Below are 20,593 nucleotides of genomic sequence, written 5' to 3' on the forward strand. Positions count from 1 at the left end.
AAGGGGAAAGAGACTAAAGGGAAACACCATTTTAGAAATAATTGTTAGACAGGTCTCTGATAGGGGACATTTGAGCAAATACTAAGTGAGGGAGTATGGCTAGCTGGTGAAAAGAGTGTTCCCGGCAAAAGGCCTTGAGATGAGAGCATGATTGTCCAGTTGAAGGAATTGAAAGGAGGCCAGTGGGCCAGTATTAACAGCAGAGTAAGGGAGGGGAAAAGGAGAAGGTAACAAGATGATTAGGATTGGGGAGTGGGGGGCGCAAGGATACACCTATCTCTTGTAGGGCCTTATAGGTCAAGGAAGAGACCTGTATTATTCTGAATGAGATAGGCAATCAAAGCAGGGTGTCCTTGGCAAAAATAACTTTGAAAGAAGACAAATCAATAAGTCAATACATATTGAGATAACTCAATATATTGCTTGTATTTTCTTCTCTCTACACTGGGCAGGCTGCAGCATGTCATGCTGCTTAAGACTAAGATATCCCATGAGCGACCTATGGGGGTTTTTGTTTTGTAGGCATGGGAGTGTGGTTATGGGAATTTGTTTCGTCATTGAAAATTTGTAGCTGAGTGCCTCCCCTCCTCAAAAAGCTGCAGCGGCGCCAAACTCGCTTTTCTTGGGACTGCTGCAACAGAGACACCGCCTCGCGAGCCAGTTAGCACGCGAGTTTTAGCTTCGGCCGATCGCTGCCTCCAACTCCCAGCATGCTGGTGGGCGTGGGGCCTGCACGTAGACTCCATTTCCCAGCCTGCCCCGGGGCCCGGTCGGACGTGCCGGCGCCTATAAGAGCCAGAGCGCTGGGGCCGGAGCCTATTGTTAGCCGGAGCCGGGTCGGTTCTGGGCGGCTGCTGCTGGGGACGCCCGAGTTGCCGGAGCCGTCCGCCCTCTGCTGCCTGCGGGTCGCCCTGCCCACCCACCCTCCCTCCCGGTCCTGCTGGCAAGGGAGCTCCCGGCCGTTGTCGCAGTCCCAGGACTGGCACTCTCCTCCCTCCTCACCATCGGGCTAGGGCGGCGGCGGCGGCGGCGGGGGCGGCGGAGACCATCGCGGGAGGAGGCAGCTACGGCGGGGCCGGTAATGGGCCTGGGGGTGCGGGGAGGAGGGTGCCGCCTCGTCCTTTCTCGGGATCGGCCCTCGGGCGGCGGTGGAGGAGTGGTCAGCCCAGAGCCCCGCGGATGGAGGGGTCAGAAATGAGGGAGGCTCGGCCGGGAGCGGCCGGGGGGCGGGGAGCTGAGGCGCCGCTGGAAGGAAAGATTAGGGAGAGGCGTGGGAGCGATCGGCGCGGAGATCGCGGGCCGGACTGCGGGGGCAGCTCTGGGAGACCGAGGGGCGGCTTGGAAGCCGGCACGCTTGCGGATGAGGGTTGAGTTCGGAATGGAGTGGAGATGATGCAGGATGGAGCGAAGTAAAGGAAGGGGAGGGGGAATAGAGGAAAATGTGGGAGGAGTGGTTGGGAATTTGTGAGTAGCGGGCAGGAAGGGATGGGAAGGCTGGGTAGGGGCTGCAGAAGATAAGAATGAGCGGGAAGGTTAACAGGAAGAAATGGCCGGGAGCTGAAGGGTTCAGCGAGCGTGTCCATTAAGGGGAACTGGTAACTTGACATGTCCTTTCAGCTCAGGTTCCTGATGTATCTCCCATTTTTCTGGCGTTGTGTGGGAAAACGAAAGCATCACTTGCCCCGGTTGCTAGCTTGATCTTCACAGGCCCAAACACGCAGCTGACTGCCATTCATCCCTTGTAGTGCCATGGTCTTGATGCATCGTTTTCAGGGAGTTTAGAGTGGCATGTGACATGCCAACCTTTCTTCAATATCAAATGTTAGAAGTTATCCCCGAGAGACAGTGTCCCCTGTCCTACAGTTTTCAGTTCAAGGTAAATCCATAGTTGATTCAAATTTCCCTTTTCTGTACTGACTTTCCATCTTGCAAATCTCCAAAGCCCAGGAGGATGTTGGTTTGTACCAGAGTTGTAAATGACTGGCTATCATTGAGAGTTAATGCGCCCTACAGCATCATGTTCCAGTTCTTCACAAAGGTCTTGTGTCCTCCATATGATGATGGTGGTTTAGACATGGAGAGCCGCATCCAACCTTGTGTAGGTCGGTAAACACCAGGGAGTGTTGGAGGGGGACTTCCTTGAAATACCTAGTGTAAAGGATGTTTTCACTTGAGTTCCTTAAAGATTCACGATCCTGGTCATCACAAGGACACATATCCACAAAATTCATGGTATTTGAGAATTAACCAGAATATTGTAAAAGGAGAAACAGGACAGGTCATCTTACTCAGGTTTATAACACTGAGCAAGCCTGCCTTCCTCTTCCCAAGCTACAGATGGTAGTAGCCCCGATGATCTTACTGGAGGTTTTGGTCCCTTGACCTTTAGCAGAAGATTGGGTTCCAGTTGAGCGGAGAGGCTTTTTCCTGTGAGATGTATCTTCTTTTTTCTTTTCTTTTTTTTTAAAATTCAATTAAGAGAGAGGCTTAAAATACCTAAACTTTGCAAATATATACTGCATCCACAAAATTTGGCGGGGGTCCCTCTTTTGCTAGTCTCATATTCTGGTTTTAAAGAAATCCTCACAGGCCTGGAAAGGCTGAGATCTCGTGCTAAAGTGCACATATGCTATAGATCTATTTTGTTTGGTGCCAGCCTAGTATCTTCTATATACTGTGGGAACCTTTGGGAAATGTTCAGCCTGAAACACTTGAGAAAAGACTGGAAAGCATGTAGGCAGAAAGTGTCAGTTGACCTTTCATTTCACTGGCATTTTAAAGCTTTTATAGAGGTTTGCATTATTTTCTCAAGAGCATTTGTTGTTTGAGTTGCTCATTTTGACAGTTAACTGTCAGTTGTTGCCTGCATTGCTAGTTTCACCTTGATTATTTCTGTATGGGTTTAAGTGCTGGGAGCATAACTTAGAAGTGTTTCTCTTGAACACACACATTGATCAGCTGAGAGGTGGGAATGACTGGTTTCTAATTGTGGTTTGAAAGGAGGTTGATTTGATAAATTGGAAAATGTGGAACCTAACTGGTATTCTAGTTGTAAAGCAAGAGCTCTCCAGGTTTATTCTTGGTGCCCAGTGAACATCTTTACCTTACAAGTTAAGTTCACACCAGAGAGCTGGACAAGGAGACCTGGACTGAAATTTAAATGTATTGGTTATGAGGACAGAATCGATGGATTTATTTTATTTTATTTTATTTTATTTTATTTTATTTTAGTAACGGAGTTAATATCAAAGAACATGATGCTAACAGACCCTGTGTAGGGTGAAGAGGACTAAGTCAATATGCACATAATTTACACATATAGCCATAGATTATTCTCAGGCATTTTAAGGAAAATGTTTTTCTCCTGGGTTTCACATCTTTTTATTTTTCTTCCTTACCTACCCCTTGTCATTGCCCAGAAACCAGTGTTCCAGGAGTGGAAGGGGAAAGACATAGGTAAAAGGGTGAAGGAGAATGGAATACGCAGCCAGCAATCCTCGCTGCACCAGAGTGCACAAACATTAACTTAACAGAAATGATGCTCCTAAGGGCAACCTGGTGAAGTCAATGGAAAATTTTGATGATAAAGATGATTTGGGCCCTAGCCAATTTGGTTCAGTGGTTAGAGTGTCGGCCCTTGGACTCAAGGGTAACAGCTTGATTCTGGTCAAGGGTATGGACCTCGGTTGTAGGCTCCACCAATTGATGCGTCTCTCTCACATCGATGTTCTCTCTCCCCCTTCCTTCCACTCTCTAAAAATCAGTGGAAAAAATACCTTCGGGTGAGGATTAACAACAACAAAAAAGATTTGGACCATACCCAATGTCATTCAGGACTTAAAGAGAAATATTCAAAGGGAATCCACACGATCGGAAGCGAAGGGGACCCCCAGGAAAGGACCAGAAGTGCATATCGTAAATCCTGGAGTAATTCCAGGCTGAAGAAAAGGCCACTTTCCTAGTAGCATCACTAGCTGGCTCTCAGTTAAAACTGAAGCTGGACTTACAACCTTTCTGAGAAAGCAGATGTTCAGCTCAGTTTGAGTTTTCATGTGGTTGATAACGTTTTTTAAGTGGGGAGGAAAAATAAAATTTAGTGGTTAACATTATTCTTTTTTTTTTTTTTTTTAACTCACCCACTTAAGTACTTAATTGCAAAGGTTTCTCCCCCACCTCATAATGGAATGGAATGAGAAGTTTGTTAGTTAATAGACACCTTTAAAACCATCGCTATTCTTAACCCATGAACAGACCTCGACTCTTTCCTTCTTACTATGTCCTAGGAATGTGACCTCTGATGGCAAGATCAGTAACCTGAAGGACAGAATTGATACTTTGGGCTCATTTTTAAATTTAATTACAACTCTTATCAAGTACTTGATTCCCCCCCCCCCCCCCCCCCCCCCCCGCTCCCTGGCCAAATTTATTTCAGGAATGTGCTTGTCTGAGACCTATATGGCTGATGTTTCTTAAGTCCATCTTGTGACTTAAAAAGGCAGATTTTTTTTTCTTTAATCTGAATAGATCTGGTTGACTATGTAGAACTTATCCAAGAGCCAAATTGCTTCCAAGAGACACACACAATCTGGAAAAACAGCCCTGTAGCAGGCATCTCTTGACACCACACAGTATATTCTGGGTAGCTGCTCTGCAGTAATGCAGCCCTGTCTTTCTGGGCAGTGTTGTTATTCCTGCCGCATAATTAACAACTAGTGAGATCATAGTCTGGGGAGATTCTGGCATTACTGAGGCAAAGCAGGGAGGCTTCATATCGTCACATGTGGCCCTGGCCCTGACAGCATTTCTGTCGAGCAGATTCATATCCTTGTGAACGTAAGTCCAAAAACAGAGGAGATTTGTATCCCAGACTCCTTGGTTGGGTGACAGCTGGTTGAAGACACTGCCTGCCATATTGATGTAACCAGAGTAAATTGTCATTTCTTTTGCTATTTGTTTTCCCTTTGCTAGTTTCTTTACAGAGGGCAAAGGTGGTAAAGCTAAGTTTTCCTTGCACAGAGGAGGATGATAGACCAGCGGAACCCTATTTTATGGAGCAGTGTGAGATTGGGAAAGATTCTGGGTTTTGAAGCCAGTGCAGATTCTAATCTTCAGTCCATTCTTTAGAACCAAAGTTGACCTTTCTAGGAGCCTGGAGAGACATTTTATACTTGTGAAGATCTGGGTAAAGTGTTTCCTTGGCTGCTGAAATTGAGAGCCTAGAGCAGTATTTCCCAAAGTGTGTTCCAAGAATCATTTGTTTGCCCCCTAAAATACTCTGGAAAACAAAGGGTCCCATATTCAGGTGTGCGGAAACACTTCTGTCCCCCCACCACCCCCATTCCCCATGCTCATTAGCATATTAAAAGCCTCTAAGGGGTTCTCCCATAAACAGTTTTCTAAACTGGTTTGACATAGCAGTCCTATTTTCATGTAAAAAGTATTAATATCCGCCCTCGCTGGTTTCCCTCAGTGGTTGGGGCATTGGCCGTGGACTGAAGAGTTCTGGTTTGATTCTGGTCAAGGGCACTGTACCTCGGTTGCTTGAATTAGTTTGTTTCATATATATACTTTGGGAAATGCCAGGCTGGATCTTCACTAGGAAAAATAATTGGATCTAGTCTAGGTTTAGGCACAGCCTAATTCTGCTTTTGATGCCTAGTCCCTCCTACTGGCCCCTTGGAGAGCTCTCCTGTGTGATCAGAAGAGCAGCTCCTGTTATCCCCCAGCTAATGAAGCCTAAGCCCCGATAGCTTGGAACCAAAGGCCTTCACTCCACTGGGAAAGGTGCTGCGGTTACTCATCTCATTATTCTGAGAGTGACTGAGACTGGAAGGGCTGAAGGGAAACAAAAGTAGGAGAATGTTGGCCAGAATCAGTAGAGAAATGACCTAATCTGGAGAAACCAGACAGTGCTAGCTCAGGTGCTTTCTCTCTTCAGTCGGAGACCTTTCTTACGCACTTGGGAGGGGTGTGTCATAGGACAGGAATGCTGATTCCTCTTTTCCCCTGGGCAGAATCCTAATGCACCTGGCTACCTGGTGGTGAACAGGGGCTTTGGGGCCAACGTGGTGGGCTCCCCAAGGAAACCCCTTTGAAACCAATGGATGCATTCACGGGCTCTGGTCTCAAGAGGAAGTTTGATGATGTGGATGTGGGCTCATCAGTGTCCAACTCCGATGATGAGATCTCCAGCAGTGACAGTGCCGACAGCTGCGACAGCCTCAATCCTCCTACGACTGCCAGCTTCACACGTGAGTGGGCCACTCCCCCTGCGTACACCCATGTCCCCAGGCATCAGAGCCCATGGTAGCTCTTCAGAGACACTTCTTCTAACCAGCTCTTAGCTCCGCCTTGCTCCAATATCATAGACTTAAGTCTGATTTATTCCAGCAGATTTTACTTATGCTTGGTTTTTGGGTCCCAGGATGGGGTGAATTAAATTGAAGGAGGAGAGGAGTCCAGGATTTACCCTTCCCCACCAGAGTCCCATAGAGTTCTGTGATATTGTAGCTCTAGCAGGACATAAATCCTTATAGCCTGAACAACTGGGGAAACTCCAGATTTCTTAATTCTTCTGCCCCAATTAGTTTCTTGGAAAGAACTTTTGATACTATAGATCAAGGGTTGCCAGTGGACCAAAACGGGCTCTGCCTGCTTTTGTAAATAAAGTTTTATTGGAACACAGCCACACCCATTGTCTGTTATTGCTTTCATGCTACAATGACAGAGTTGAGTGGTTGCAGCAGAGCCCTGATGACCTGCAAAACCTAAAATACATACTTCCTGGCCCTTTACAGAAATTTGCTCTCCCATTATACAACACTATCTAATAGAATTTTCTGTTATGAAAAAAACTATTCTATATCTGCACTGTCCCCTCTGGTAGCCATTAGCCACATGTGGCTATTGAGCACTTGAAATGAGATTAGTGTAACTGAGGAGCTGAGTTGTCAGTGTTGTTTCATTTTAATTAACTTATATTTAAATTGACATGTGTGGCTAGTAGCTGCTATGTTGGACAGTGAAGCTATACAGGTTGTTTTATACTGAGAAGATTACCTGGAGATCATCTTCCCAACTGATGTCTAAAAATAGACTTCGTGGTCTGCTTGGGTGAAGTCAGTCACTGTGGACCAGCTGATGCTAAAAGTCCTTTCCAACTATGCACTTATGATTTGAAAATTAGAAATATCTCTAGGTACAGGGAGCACCTTTGGATAAGAGTTGAGAGCCTAGATCAGCCGTGGGCAAACTACGGCCTGCGGGCCAGATCCGGCCCGTTCGGCTGTTCTATCCGGCCCGCGGAGCTGAAAGAGCGGAGGGTTCTCTTGCTCTCCCCTCCGCTCCTTTACTTTGAATTTATATTAGTTCACACAAACACTCCATCCATGCTTTTGTTCCGGCCCTCCGGTCCAGTTTAAGAACCCATTGTGGCCCTCGAGTCAAAAAGTTTGCCCACCCCTGGAGATGGATGAGAAAGAATAAGGTCCCCAAACAGGCCATCTCTGGGTTAATAAAATGCTCTGTGTTCCCTTCTCAGCCACCTCCATCCTGAAGCGGCAGAAGCAGCTACGGAGGAAGAATGTACGTTTTGACCAAGTGACTGTGTACTACTTTGCCCGGCGCCAAGGTTTCACCAGTGTGCCCAGCCAGGGTGGTAGCTCTTTGGGCATGGCCCAGCGTCATAACTCCGTACGCAGCTACACGCTCTGTGAGTTTGCTCAAGAGCAGGAGGTGAACCATCGAGAGATTCTTCGTGAGCACCTGAAGGAAGAGAAACTCCATGCCAAGAAGATGAAGGTGCCTAGGGGATCTGGGGCCTGGTACTTCCCATGTGTCAATATAAAGTGGGAAACCATCTAGGCCTATTGATTTATTTATTTTTTAATATCTTTCTTTTACTGTTGCCCTTCTTTGGCTTGTAGATTCCAGATCTTTCTAGTGAAAGGCTCAGATATGGATGGAATCAGATCTCAGTCTAAGACCCTTCTTTTTGTGTCTGGTGGGGAGTCTACCAGAGATAGCAAAATGGCTTCTCTAGAATTTCCTGCCCTTGCCAACCTCAGCAAATTTTTATTTTTTAAAATATATTTTTATTGATTTCAGAGAGGAAGAGAGAGATAGAAAAATCAATGGTGAGAGAGAATCACTGATCAGCTGCCTCCTGCATGCCCTCCACTGGGGATCGAGCAACCCGGGTGTGTGCCCTTGACTGGAATTGAACCCAGGACCCTTTGGTCTGTAGACTGACACTTGATCCACTGAGCCAAACTGGCTAGGGCAGCCCATTTTTTTTAAAGGTCTAAAATGTGAATGAAGACATTCAAGTTTGCCACCCCTAGGACCTGGGGAAGCACAATGTATCAGTGCCTTATCAGGTAAATACCTCATGCACAGGGCAGGTTTGGGATCTTTTTGTATTGTCTGAAAGGACCCTGCTGTTTCTGTAACCCCCATCACCTCTTTCAGGCATAAGCAACAGCATTACCAAATGGTTATTTCAGTTTGCATAGCACTGTGTCTGCCACTGATGCTGCACCAGCTCAAATATAGGAGGAGAGCAGGCCTGGAAGAAGGCCCATCTTAGATTGCTGTCTTAGCACTGTTAGGTACTCCACAGCCATAGTTTCCACCAGTCTGCAAAAATTTCCCCCAGAGTTCCTAGTTCCAAATTTGGAGAACACTGTTTTAGGCCTGGCCAAGTTTCTTGCGGACTTATATTGAAATAGGTGGCTGCATTATTGCCAAGGTTGTGGGTGAAATCCTAATGAGACACACTTCAGTGAGGTAGGGTTGGAGAACTGGTGGCAGCGGATGTAGGTTAACTGGATGTCATTGCTTTTTTCCTTTGAGAGTTCCATGTCTACTTTCCTCGGCCTACTCCTAAAGCCGTACACCTGTTTTTCTAACGAGAATGACATTCAGGCTTCCCTCTCTGTGTCTGAGGAATTCCATCACTGACACCATCACCTCCCTGCTGCTATAGCAACAGCTGGGCAAATAAACACTGTTCTCATCATTTGCCATGAAGGCTTTCTTCCCTTTCCCCAAGAAGAATCCCTCTCCTAAATCTGATAGAGGAATTATCTGTCAAAACATAACTGCCTATGGCCTCCCTAGTAGGAGGTCTAGAGATAAATTCAAGGCTTGAGGTATGGGGTTCCAACTTCCTAGCAGATGTACTGAACAGCAGCAATGATGGCATCTAATCATCTATCTATGTCAAGAGGAAACCCTTACTTTGCCCTTCCCAAGTCCAGTTTATTCTTTTCTTAGAAATTTTTCTTATCTTTAGCATTCTATAGGGGAGGCAGTTGGTCTCAAAAATATCTATTCTAGCCGAAACCGGTTTGGCTCAGTGGATAGAGCGTCGGCCTGTGGACTGAAAGGTCCCGGGTTCGATTCCGGTCAAGGGCATGTACCTTGGTTGCGGGCACATCCCCAGTGGGAGGTGTGCAGGAGGCAGCTGGTCGATGTTTCTCTCTCATCGATGTTTCTAGCTCTCTGTCCCTCTCCCTTCCTCTCTGTGAAATATCAATAAAATATATCTTTTATAAAAAAAAAAAAAAAAAAAAAAAATATATCTATTCTGTATCTCCCGTATACCATCTAATATTTATTTTCCTTTTGGGCTGCTACCAAAAAGAGAAAAAAGCCGCTGGTGCCTGGCTGGTGTGGCTCAGTTGGTTGAGTGTGGTCCTGTGCGTGGAAAGGTTGCCCGTTTGATTCACGGTCAGGGCACATGCCTGGGTTGCAGATTCGGACCCCAGTCAGGGTGTGTATGGGAGCCAACTGGTTGATGTATCCCTTCCTCTCTATCTAAAATCATTTTTTTTTTTTTTGCCTCGCTGCTTTATTTTTTTATTTTTATTTTTTATCTTTATTGTTCAGATTATTACAATTGTTCCTCTTCCCCCCCACCCCCATAGCTCCCCTCCACCAGGTTCCCACCTCACCCTCTGCCTTTACCCCCCCACCCCACTATCCTCATCCATAGGTGTACGATTTTTGTCCAGTCTCTTCCCACACCCCCCCACACCCCTTTCCTCTCAAGAATTGTCAGTCCACTCCCTTTCTATGCCCCTGATTCTATTATATTCACCAGTTTATTCTGTTCCTTAGATTTTTTATTCACTTGATTTTTAGATTCACTTGTTGATAGACATGTATTTGTTGTTCATAATTTTTATCTTTACCTTTTTCTTCTTCCTCCTCTTCTTAAAGAATACCTTTCAGCATTTCATATAATACTGGTTTGGCGGTGATGAACTCTTTTAGCTTTTTCTTACCTGTGAAGCTCTTTATCTGCCCTTTAATTCTGAATGATAGCTTTGCTGGGTAGAGTAATCTTGGTTGTAGGTTCTTGCTATCCATCATTTTGAATATTTCTTGCCACTCCCATCTGGCCTGCATAGTTTCTGTTGAGAAATCAGCTGACAATCGTATGGGTGCTCCCTTGTAGGTAATTAACTGTTTTTCTCTTGCTGCTTTTAATATTCTCTCTTTGTCTTTTGCTCTTGGCATTTTAATTATGATGTGTCTTGGTGTGGTCCTCTTTGGATTCCTTTTGTTTTGGGTTCTCTGCGCTTCTTGGACTTGTAAGTCTATTTCTTTCACCAGGTGGGGGAAGTTTTCTGTCATTATTTCTTCAAATAGGTTTTCAGTATCTTGCTCTCTCTCTTCTTCTGGCACCCCCATAATTCGGATGTTGGTACGCTTGAAGTTGTCCCAGAGGCTCCTTACACTATCTTCATATTTTTGGATTCTTTTTTCTTTTTGCTTTTCTGGTTGGGTGTTTTTTGCTTCTTCGTATTTCAAATCTTTGACTTGATTCTTGTGATCCTCTAGTCTGCTGTTGGATCTCTGTATATTATTTTTTATTTCAGTCAGTGTATGCTTAATTTCTAGTTGGTCCTTTTTCATATCCTCGAGGGTCTTGCTAAATTTATTGGCCTTTTCTAGAAAATTCTTGAAAAACCTTATAACCATGGTTTTGAACTCTATATCCAGTAGTTTGCTTTTCTCCATTTCTTTCATTTGTGACCTGTTTCTTTGTCTCTACATTTTGGCTGCTTCCCTGTGTTGATAGAGTGGCTTTGTGTGCTAGGTGTCCTATAGGGCACAGTGGCTCAGCCTCCCCAGTTACCTGAGGTGGACACTCTTGGTGCACCCCTTTGTGGGCTGTGTGCACAGTCTTGTTGTAGTTAAGCCTTGATTGTTGTTGGTATCATTGGGAGGAATTGACCTCCAGGCCAATTGGCTATAAGGATCAGCTATGTCTGCGATAGGAGAACTTCTGTGCTGGAGACACCCTTATGAGACAAGAGTGTGTCCCTTATGGATCTGAGGAATTGTAATCTGGATGGTTCCACTCTGACCCCTGGGTACACTGGTTCTTGGATCTCCAAGGAGGTGCTAATTTAGCCTCTGCCTGAGGCCACCCAGCAGGAGCTATGGAGAGATCTGCAGGTTCCTCCTCTTTGGGGTTTGGAGGTGCCCAGATGAGGCCCAGTTGTGAAGCAATGCAAGCTGCTGCGGGGCCTTGGACCTTCTTTTGGGTGTTCTGGGTCTCTCTGACCCAGCTGCAGTTTGTTAGGTAAGTTTAGAATTCAAAGGACCAGGCTATTCATATGCAAAAGCCTCTGTACTCAGCTTGGATGGGGTGGAGTCTCAGGGCAGAGCACACAGCAATGGCTTCCCGTCAGCCCTGCCCTAAGAGGCCCCTGGGTCTCAGTGTCCTGCAGTAATTGCTGCAGGCACCTCTGAGAGAAAGCTGCCCTTGAGTTTCACCCACTGTCAGACAGTCCAGTTTTTCCCCCGGAGTCTCGCCCAGAACTGGAGTTCAGAGCAGTTGGGAGCTTTTGTCTCCCTCCTGCTTGAGAAAGCCAGCCTCGTACTCAGTTGCCAGCCCTCTCCATGCGCGCCTCTGTACCTCTGCCTTCTGCAGCTCCTGTGAGTCTGTGTGCTTTTCTCTTTCCTTCTAGTTGTAGAATTTCCACTCAATAGCCTTCCTGTGATTCTGGATGATGTCCATTTTGTCTTTTAGATGTAGTTTTGAAATTGTTGTGTGAGGCAGCAGTTTAGGTGTTTACCTATGCCACCATCTTGGTTTCTCTCTCTAAAATCATTTAAAAAAAAAAAAGCTGCTTTTCATCTGCAGCTTTAGTTACCAATAATTTTTTCTAATTCTTATATTACTTTTTTTTTTTTTGCCTTTTATCCATATGGATTTATTATTATGAGCTAGAGGCCCAGTGCACGAAATTCATGCACGGGGGTGTGTGTCCCTCAGCCCAGCCTGCACCCTCTCCTATCTGAGACCCCTCGAGTGATGTCCGGCTGCCCATTTAGTTCCCGATCCTGGTGGGATCGGGCCTAAACGGGCAGTTGGACATCCCTCTCACAATCCAGGACTGCTGGCTCCCAACTGCTCGCCTGTGTGATTAATGCCTAACTGCTCCACTGCCAACCTGTTTTCCCCTAACTGCCCTCCCCTGCAGGCCTTGTCTCCCCCAACTGCCCTCCCCTGAGGGCCTGGTCACCCCTAACTGCCCTCCCCTGCAGGCCTGGGTCCCTCCCAACTGCCTTTCCCTGCAGGCCTTGTCTCCCCCAACTGCCCTCCCCTGCAGGCCTGGTCACCCCTAACTGCCCTCCACTGCAGGCCTGGTCCCTCCCAACTGCCCTCCCCTGCTGGCCATCTTGTGGTGGCCATCTTGTGTCAACATGGGGGCAGGATCTTTGACCACATGGGGGCAGCCATCTTGTGTGTTGGAGTGATGGTCAATCTGCATATTACTCTTTTATTAGATAGGATAGAGGCCTGGTGCATGGGTGGGGGCCAGCTGGTTTGCCCTGAAGGGTGTCCCGGATCAGGGTGGGGGTTCCCTTGGGGCGTGGGGTGGCCTGGGCGAGGGGCCTGTGGTGGTTTGCAAGCTGGCCACGCCCCCTGGCGACTCAAGCAGAGGCCCTAGTATCTGGGGTTTATTTATCTTCTACAATTGAAACTTTGTATCCTGGAGCAGAGCCAAGCCTTCTGCTTGCTCCATGGCAGCAGCCATTTCTATTGGAATTTATGTATCTTCTATAATTGAAACTTTGTAGCCTTAAGTGGAGGCCTGGGCCGGCCAGGGTGTGCGGAAAGCTTGGCTTCCTCCATCGCCGTGAGCAACCCTAGCCTCCTGCTCTTTCCAGCTTCGTGGCTGCCGCCATTTCTGTTTGGGTTTATGTATTTTCTATCATTGAAACTTTGTAGCCTTGAGTGGAGGCCTAGGTCCGCAAGGGCAGGCGAAAAGCTTGGCTTCCTCCGTTGCCGGGGAAACCCAAGCCTCCCTCCTGCTGTCTGTGGCCGGAGCCATCTTGGTTAGGTTTATTTGCATATTCACTCCTGATTGGCTGGTGGGTGTGGCTGGTGGGTGTAGCAGAGTGATGGTTAATTTTCATATTACTCTTTTATTAGATAGGATAGTATGAGTTGGGAATCTAACCTTATTTTTTTCCAAAAGACTATTCCCTGTTTCAATACCATTTAATTATTAAAAGGCCCTTTGTCAGTGATAAGAAATGTCACCTCAGTCATGACATATTAAATTCTCACGTCTACATGGGTTTCTTTCTATTGCATCTGTAATCTCTTTCCTTGAGAGGATAGCAAGAGTGAGGGTGATTTGGAGGAAGCCAGCCCTGGTGAAACACAGGAGGAAGCCTAAGGTCTGCAGAAAGGCCCCTTGTAGTTGGCCTGCTGGTACAGAAATAATAGACTAAGGAATCCTCGGAAGTACCACTTTTTCTCTCCTCATTTTTTCTGCCCACAAACAAACAGGTGTGTAGCTTAGTACCCAGGTGTGTTGTATCACATCTCTCCTAGGAGTTGTTCCTTTACCAGCACTGCTCTGTGGCTGTCTGATGAAATAAGCCCAACCCTCCAGTAGCGTGGCTTTCATCCTGTTAATAGCTTCCAGAGCCCTGGGGATTATGAGGCCTCATTTTCTTTACTTGAATTCTCTAGTGAGTTTTCAAATGCATCCAGCTATGGATTGTCTTTAACCTGTCCTTCCGCTAAGATTCCCTTTCGTGGCTGGCTGTCCCTCTTAGCCCAGAGAACCCAGCTCTGCCTGAGTTACATATGCCACCCTACCTCACATACAACTTTTCTTTGAAATCAAGTAAAAATGATTAGAAAGGAGAAAGTAAGGTTTTACAAGCCATTAATAGTTTGCTTATATTTTTCTCCTTCCAGTAAAATGCAACTCTCCTGTGTATGAATAGATAAGTTTTCACATTGGGAATTCAGGTTCATTGACAAAGATCTGGTAGCCTTGTACTACACTTGAATGAAATTTACTGCCCAAAATGTGGTTTTGAGTCCTTTAGGGGGTGCAAATTTAAGAGTGTTTGCAAGCTTATCTATACACCCAAGGAACACCCAACTATTAATACACCACACGTGCTGTGGCTACTGTGTTAGCACGGCTGTTTCCCTCATTGCAGATCGTGCTACTCCAGAGTCTCCCTGTGAGGAGGCTCTTGCTGGTAATGCTGTAGGCTAACCTCTCCTTCCTGTTTCTTGGCAGTTGACCAAGAATGGGACAGTGGAATCAGTGGAGGCCGATGGCCTGACACTGGATGATGTTTCCGATGAAGACATTGATGTGGAAAATGTGGAGGTGGACGATTACTTCTTCCTGCAGCCTCTGCCTACCAAACGGCGACGGGCCCTGCTGAGGGCTTCTGGGGTCCACCGCATTGATGCTGAAGAGAAGCAAGAACTTCGAGCCATCCGCCTGTCACGGGAGGAGTGTGGGTGTGATTGTCGGCTGTACTGTGATCCAGAAGCGTGTGCCTGTAGCCAAGCTGGGATTAAATGCCAGGTCAGTCCAAGCAGGCCTGAGGTGGTGTGCCTGCACTAGAGTCGGGTGTGTGGCATGGGTGCCAGTGAACCTGGAAGGCTACTCATCAAAGGGTGGCTTCCCTGGGACTGAACACTCCCGAGTTCCACAACCCTCCTCCACCAGCCAAGGAAACCAGCATGACAGGATTCAGGCTGCGGAGATACCGGTCATCTTGTCTGTGTTTTATACCTTGGGGCTGATAAGAAGCAGCTGTCAGCCAATGGAGGAACAGGGGTTAGTAAATTTAATACTTAGTAGCCGTTTCCTAAATATTGATTGGTTAAAAGGAAGCAGAAAAATGAGGTAGGCCTTTAGATTTTATCTTGCAAACACTAGTCACAGTGCCTCCACTTCAGTTTTATAAAAATCAAAATAGTTCTTGGATGCTGACATTCAGGATCACACTGGGCCTGGCAGAGCTTAAACTCCTAGTGTCCACAAAGAAAGCATCATTCCCTCCACCGGGCCCATCGTCTCCCAGCTGGCCCATTGACGGACAGCCTGGAAGACACATTTCAATTGAAAACAGCAGTACCATCCCAAAGAGTGGAATGTATGTGGGACTTGGATACTGAGGATGTGGCTGCTGAGTCCTTGTAGCTGAACTGCTGACCAACCTTTTCTTTCTCCCATTTGGGTATCAAATAGCTGTAGTGGACCTAGCCAAATACTGCTTGTCAGACTGAAGTCCCATAATGAATCAGTCTATTATCCACAGACCTGAGGACAGTCCTGATAAGCAGACTGTTCCTAAGAACTGAAATAGAGAGTTCTTTAGGTTGACATTATAGGAAGACATTGTGTATTTGTACATACCATCTTACTTGTGTTTTTAATTTTATTTTTGCTATCTCCCCTCCCCCTTGGGGATCCACAAGAGAGAAAAGGAAGTAGAAAGGATCTCCTTTCTAGATGGTCTTGTTCTGTAACTTAGTTGTCTTGGTAACTGCTCTAGAAACAAACTGGTCGCCCTGACCGGTTTGGCTCAGTGGATAGAGCAGCGGCCTGTGAACTGAAGGGTCCCAGGTTCGATTCCGGTCAAGGGCATGTACCTTGGTTGTGGGCACATCCCCAGTAGGGGGTGTGCAGGAGGCAGCTGATCGATGTTCCTCTCTCACCGATGTTTCTAACTCTCTATCCCTCTCCCTTCCTCTCTGTAAAAAATAAAATATTTTTTTAAAAAAAAGAAACAAACTGGTCAACCATCAGGAAAGATGAAGCTGGCAGTGAAAAGCTGGCTCTGTTATTCTGTTGGAGGCTTTTTTGCTTAGTTTCCCCAGAATGGATTTCTTTGGACGAGCTGGGACTTCTGCTCCCTTCCTATGCCTGTCATCACAGAAGACAAGAGGCTTAGGCCCCAGCATTTTATTTTCTCAGTAAACCAGGTAAGTCTGGGAAAGTCTTTGAGGCACGTAAATTTCTTCTGCTCTAAGACGTGTTGGCATTCAGAGGCATCTCTGGACTTTTGAACTTGGGAGGGCCCTTTGATATATTTGTCTACTTCTTGTTTAGAAGAGAAAACAAAGCCCTAGAGAGAGAAGCGAGGCTGCAGTCGAAACACAAGTGGTCTGATAACTACCATCTGTGCTGTGCTAGCTCACGCTGCATTTTGAATTGGCTGTGTCTCTCTTTTTTATTTTTTTCTTTAAAATACATTTTATTGATTTGTTACAGAGAGGAAGGGAGAGGGATAGAGAGTTAGAAACATGGATGAGAGAGAAACATCCATCAGCTGCCTTCTGCACGCCCCCTACTGGGGATCGAGCCCACAACCAAGGTACATGCCCTTGATCAGAATCGAACCCAGGACCCTTCAGTCCGCAGGCTGACGCTCTATCTACCGAGCCAAACTGGTTAGGGCTGGTTGTATCTCTTATAAGAAGACCACAAATCCCACCTGCTTGTTTTGCCAGCTAATGTCTCCTGTCGCCATTGTTAAACTGATGGTCTCCTCTTGCCTCAATCTCCTTGTCCCCTTCTCAGGTGGATCGCATGTCCTTTCCATGTGGCTGCTCCCGGGATGGCTGTGGGAACATGGCTGGGCGCATTGAATTTAATCCAATCAGAGTTCGGACTCATTACCTCCACACCATCATGAAGCTGGAGCTGGAGAGCAAGCGGCAGGTGAGCCGCCCACCCGCCCCAGATGAGGAGCCCTCACCCACCGCCAGCTGCAGCCTGACAGGAGCCCAGGGCTCGGAGACACAGGACTTCCAGGAGTTCATTGCCGAGAATGAGACCGCAGTGATGCACCTGCAGAGTGCGGAGGAACTGGAGCGGCTCAAGGCAGAGGAAGACTCTAGTGGCTCTAGTGCCAGCGTGGACTCCAGCATAGAGAGCCTGGGCGTGTGCATCCTGGAGGAGCCGCTGGCTGTTCCTGAGGAGCTGTGCCCAGGCCTGACAGCTCCCATTCTCATCCAGGCTCAGCTGACCCCAGGCTCCTCCGTGCTGTGTTTTGCTGAGAACGCGGACCACCCGACTGCCTCAGCAGCGACCAACCCATCCTACTTGAACAGTGGGCCCCTGGTCTATTACCAGGTGGAGCAGAGGCCAGTCCTGGGGGTGAAAGGAGAGCCTAGTCCAGGAGAATCCCCACCCTCCTTCCCCAAGGAGAAAGATCTCAATGTCTTCTCTGTCCCCGTTACCTCACTGGTGGCTTGTAGCCCCACAGACCCAGCCGTGTGTAAACCAGAGGCAGGGAAAGCATCCACTCTAGAAGCACTGGTGCCCGAAGATTGTATCCCTGAGGAGCGGGAGAATGAAGACTTCCGCCCCTCATGGTCCCCCTCAAACCTCCCCTTCGGCACGGACAGTGAAGAGAGCTGTGTGGTAGAGAAGACGTCACAGCCCGGCGAGGACCGGCCCCCTGAAGATTCTTCTCTGGAACTCCCTCTGGCAGTGTGATGTGGGGATGGAGCTTCTTCTCTTACCCGTTCTCTATTTATTCCCTTATTTTATCTAACACCATTTCAGAACAAAACTGTAGAAGCAGCTGCTGCTCCCATGTTATTTTATTGGGGTCTTTGGGGGATAGGTGGGAAAGGATTGTTTATACAAGTATTTTTTAAAGGTAAACAGAACCAAGGAGACCAGCCCCAGCTTGATCTGGGTACAGTCTTGGGGCAGAGAAGGCCACATAATGCTGAATACTGAGTTTTCTGGGCCATTGGATCTCATAGGAGACACTAGGTAATTCAAGCAGCTATTCTTTTCACAGGGATCATAATACATAATTTGAACATCACGGCAAAGCCCCTCTCTCCTAAGCTCCAGGCAGCTACAAGCTCATTTTTCTCGGTGGTTACTCTGATAACCCATTTTGGTGTATTACACAGTTGGAAATGTCACCTGGAGAGGAGGGGGGGAGAAGGGTCTCCACTTCTGTACAAAACCTCCAGGATTTTTAAAAATTGAACCTGCCTTCCCCAGCCCGCTACTTGGTAAATAAGTTAATATTTGACATGTTTGGTGTTCTCTGACCTGTTCCCCACACTGGGGATTCCTGGTCTGTAACTTGAATTGTTTCTTTCTCATGTTCTTAGGTACTAGAGTTTAACTTGTCTGTCTCCCCACCCCCCCTTTTGAAGAAAAAGAGCTACATTGGCTGGGGATGTGGTATAAAGAGCCCATGTCTTCTGCGTGCGTCTAACACTAGCTCTGTCAGGCAGCTCTAGGCTGGGCTCACATGTTCCATGGGAGGCATATGGAGCGTTAAGTGTGTCCACAGGAGGCAGCAGGAACAGTCTGTTGTCTGGAAAGACGAGGACTTCGTGCCATGCTTGCTTTCACCCAGGTGTCCCCCCCGACTTGGGGAGATTTGAGCTTTAAAGGAATATAGGATGTGGCATTCTAAGGTCACCAGTTTTGTTTTGTTTTTTCCTTCTATATCTACCCTTGGTGGTCCTTGGATATACAGGGTTGGAGAGTTCTTACACTATTCCAGTTCACTCCCAAGAATTGCAAATATTAGACCCCTCCATCTTGATATATGAAAATTAGAAGTCAAACCCATTCTTAAAAGCTACATGTAACCCCCAGGTTCCAAAGAAGTCAAGTTCTGATGATAAAGCTGTGAGGCCTGTAGAGTGGGACTCATTCAGTTCTTGCCTCTATCTGGGGACACCATTCCTTTTCCTCCCATGTCCACCTTACGTTCCTGGATGTACTGCATTGACCACCACTGAATTCACTAGCGAAGTTATCTTTGTCTCCGTTTTAAAATGGAGGCAGCAGGGAACAAAGCACTCGGGCATATTTCCACCATACTTTGCTTCTGGTATGGTTTATTAACCAGGAAAGAACCATGTGAAAATGTTTTTGGTGGGGGAGGTAACTATTCCTACCTATCTTGATCATAAAGCCTTTTCTCGTGGGATATTATAGCCCTGGTGTCTTAAAGCAACCTTCATGTATATCAGTAGCATTTTACCTATAAAATCGCTAAACTGAGCCTGCTAGGCCTTGTACTTAACACAGATACTTCTTGTAACCCATTCTTCCTCTCCTGTTCCTGTTTTTGCAGGGTTTGGAGGAGAGTTAAGTATATAGGTCCTTAACACTCTCCATCCTCGAGCCTCACAAGACAAGAGTTGAGCGTCTTAGGTACCTGAGATCTAGATGCTGTCCCTAACTGAGCTGCTGCACTCCTTACCTTAGACTGGTCCCCTCAAATACAAGACTGAAACTTAATTGGGAATAGGACTCAATGGAGAATAATCTTTCTGAAAGTTTGTGTTGAAAGGGGAGGGTGAGCGCTATACATTCCCTCCTTAGGAAGGATTCCTAATCTAGGAAGTGATTCCAGGTGCTCAATTAAGAGACACATTATTAGCCTTTGGGATCAAAACAAGAATTTGAATCTGACTATTAAAACTCATTGCCAACCCCCAAAATAATGATTTTTCTGAAGAAATTAGTTTCTTAATCTAAATCCTACATTAACCCTGTAATTCTGATTCACACTGATCCCAAGCTTTTAAATGCTAAGTGTCGACATTTAGCATTAACTGTCTTGTTAAACAAAGGGCCTTTTCTACAATCTCATCCATCTCATTTCTGGTGCTACTCGAGTTGGACACAATTAGAGCTCATGGTTGCTAGAAAAGCTAGGCCTCTGATCACAGAAGCAGATAGCTTCAACCCCACTCAGTCCAGGCCTAGATAAAAGAAATTACTTTTTCTTGCAACTCATTCCTTTCTCACTGTATACAGGTAGTATTTTCAATGTGAATCCAAAGCTTGTCTGGTTCTCTGGAAACATTTTTTTTTTTTTTTTGCCTTTCAGGTCCTTTACATTGTGATGTTGTATTTAAAGAGAATATTTAAATGTAATATTAAAGAAATATTCAAAAGAATAGTGTGTTACTCTTGATCTTGGCAGACCACAATCCAGTTTACTTGTTAGAAAAAGGATGCTTCTCCAGCCTGTATATAAAATTAATTAGGTCAGCTAGGGATTAATGTTAACAATATAAGTGTTTTATGATGGGAAAACAAGGTTCTCTGGAGCATCACAAGCTTGACTTGCCTCATGGGCTTATGCACCTCATCAGCTGAAACAGCCTTGATCCCGCCCTGCTGGAGCTTTCCCTGTCCATAGTCCCTACTCTTGGGGCCCAGATTCTAATTTCATTGCTTGCTATTTGTATGTGCAATTTTCTATTCCTAGTTAGCATTTAAAATCCAGCAACAGGATCAACTTCAAA

At 46.4% G+C, this 20,593-nt stretch overlaps 1 protein-coding gene across 2 annotated transcripts; it reads left to right on the top strand.

The window, feature by feature from the left end:
- The first annotated feature begins 818 nt into the window (after positions 1 to 818).
- CSRNP2 (cysteine and serine rich nuclear protein 2) lies at positions 819 to 20,235 on the top strand. Of its 2 annotated transcripts, XM_080662610.1 has the most exons (5): positions 819 to 1,078; positions 6,015 to 6,251; positions 7,541 to 7,800; positions 14,571 to 14,867; positions 16,872 to 20,235. In XM_080662610.1, the coding sequence occupies exons 2-5, from the start codon at positions 6,101 to 6,103 to the stop codon at positions 17,790 to 17,792; spliced, it is 1,629 nt and encodes a 542-aa protein (XP_080518736.1). In that variant the 5' UTR covers positions 819 to 1,078; positions 6,015 to 6,100; the 3' UTR covers positions 17,793 to 20,235. The 2 variants fall into 2 exon arrangements, with proteins under 2 accessions (XP_080518736.1, XP_080518737.1); XM_080662611.1 differs by lacking the exon at positions 819 to 1,078 and having other exon boundaries at positions 5,971 to 6,251.
- Positions 20,236 to 20,593: the final 358 nt, after the last annotated feature.

This window comes from Plecotus auritus (genome assembly GCF_963455305.1).
Source record: "Plecotus auritus genome assembly, chromosome: 3".
Classification (NCBI taxonomy): Eukaryota; Metazoa; Chordata; class Mammalia; order Chiroptera; family Vespertilionidae; genus Plecotus; species Plecotus auritus.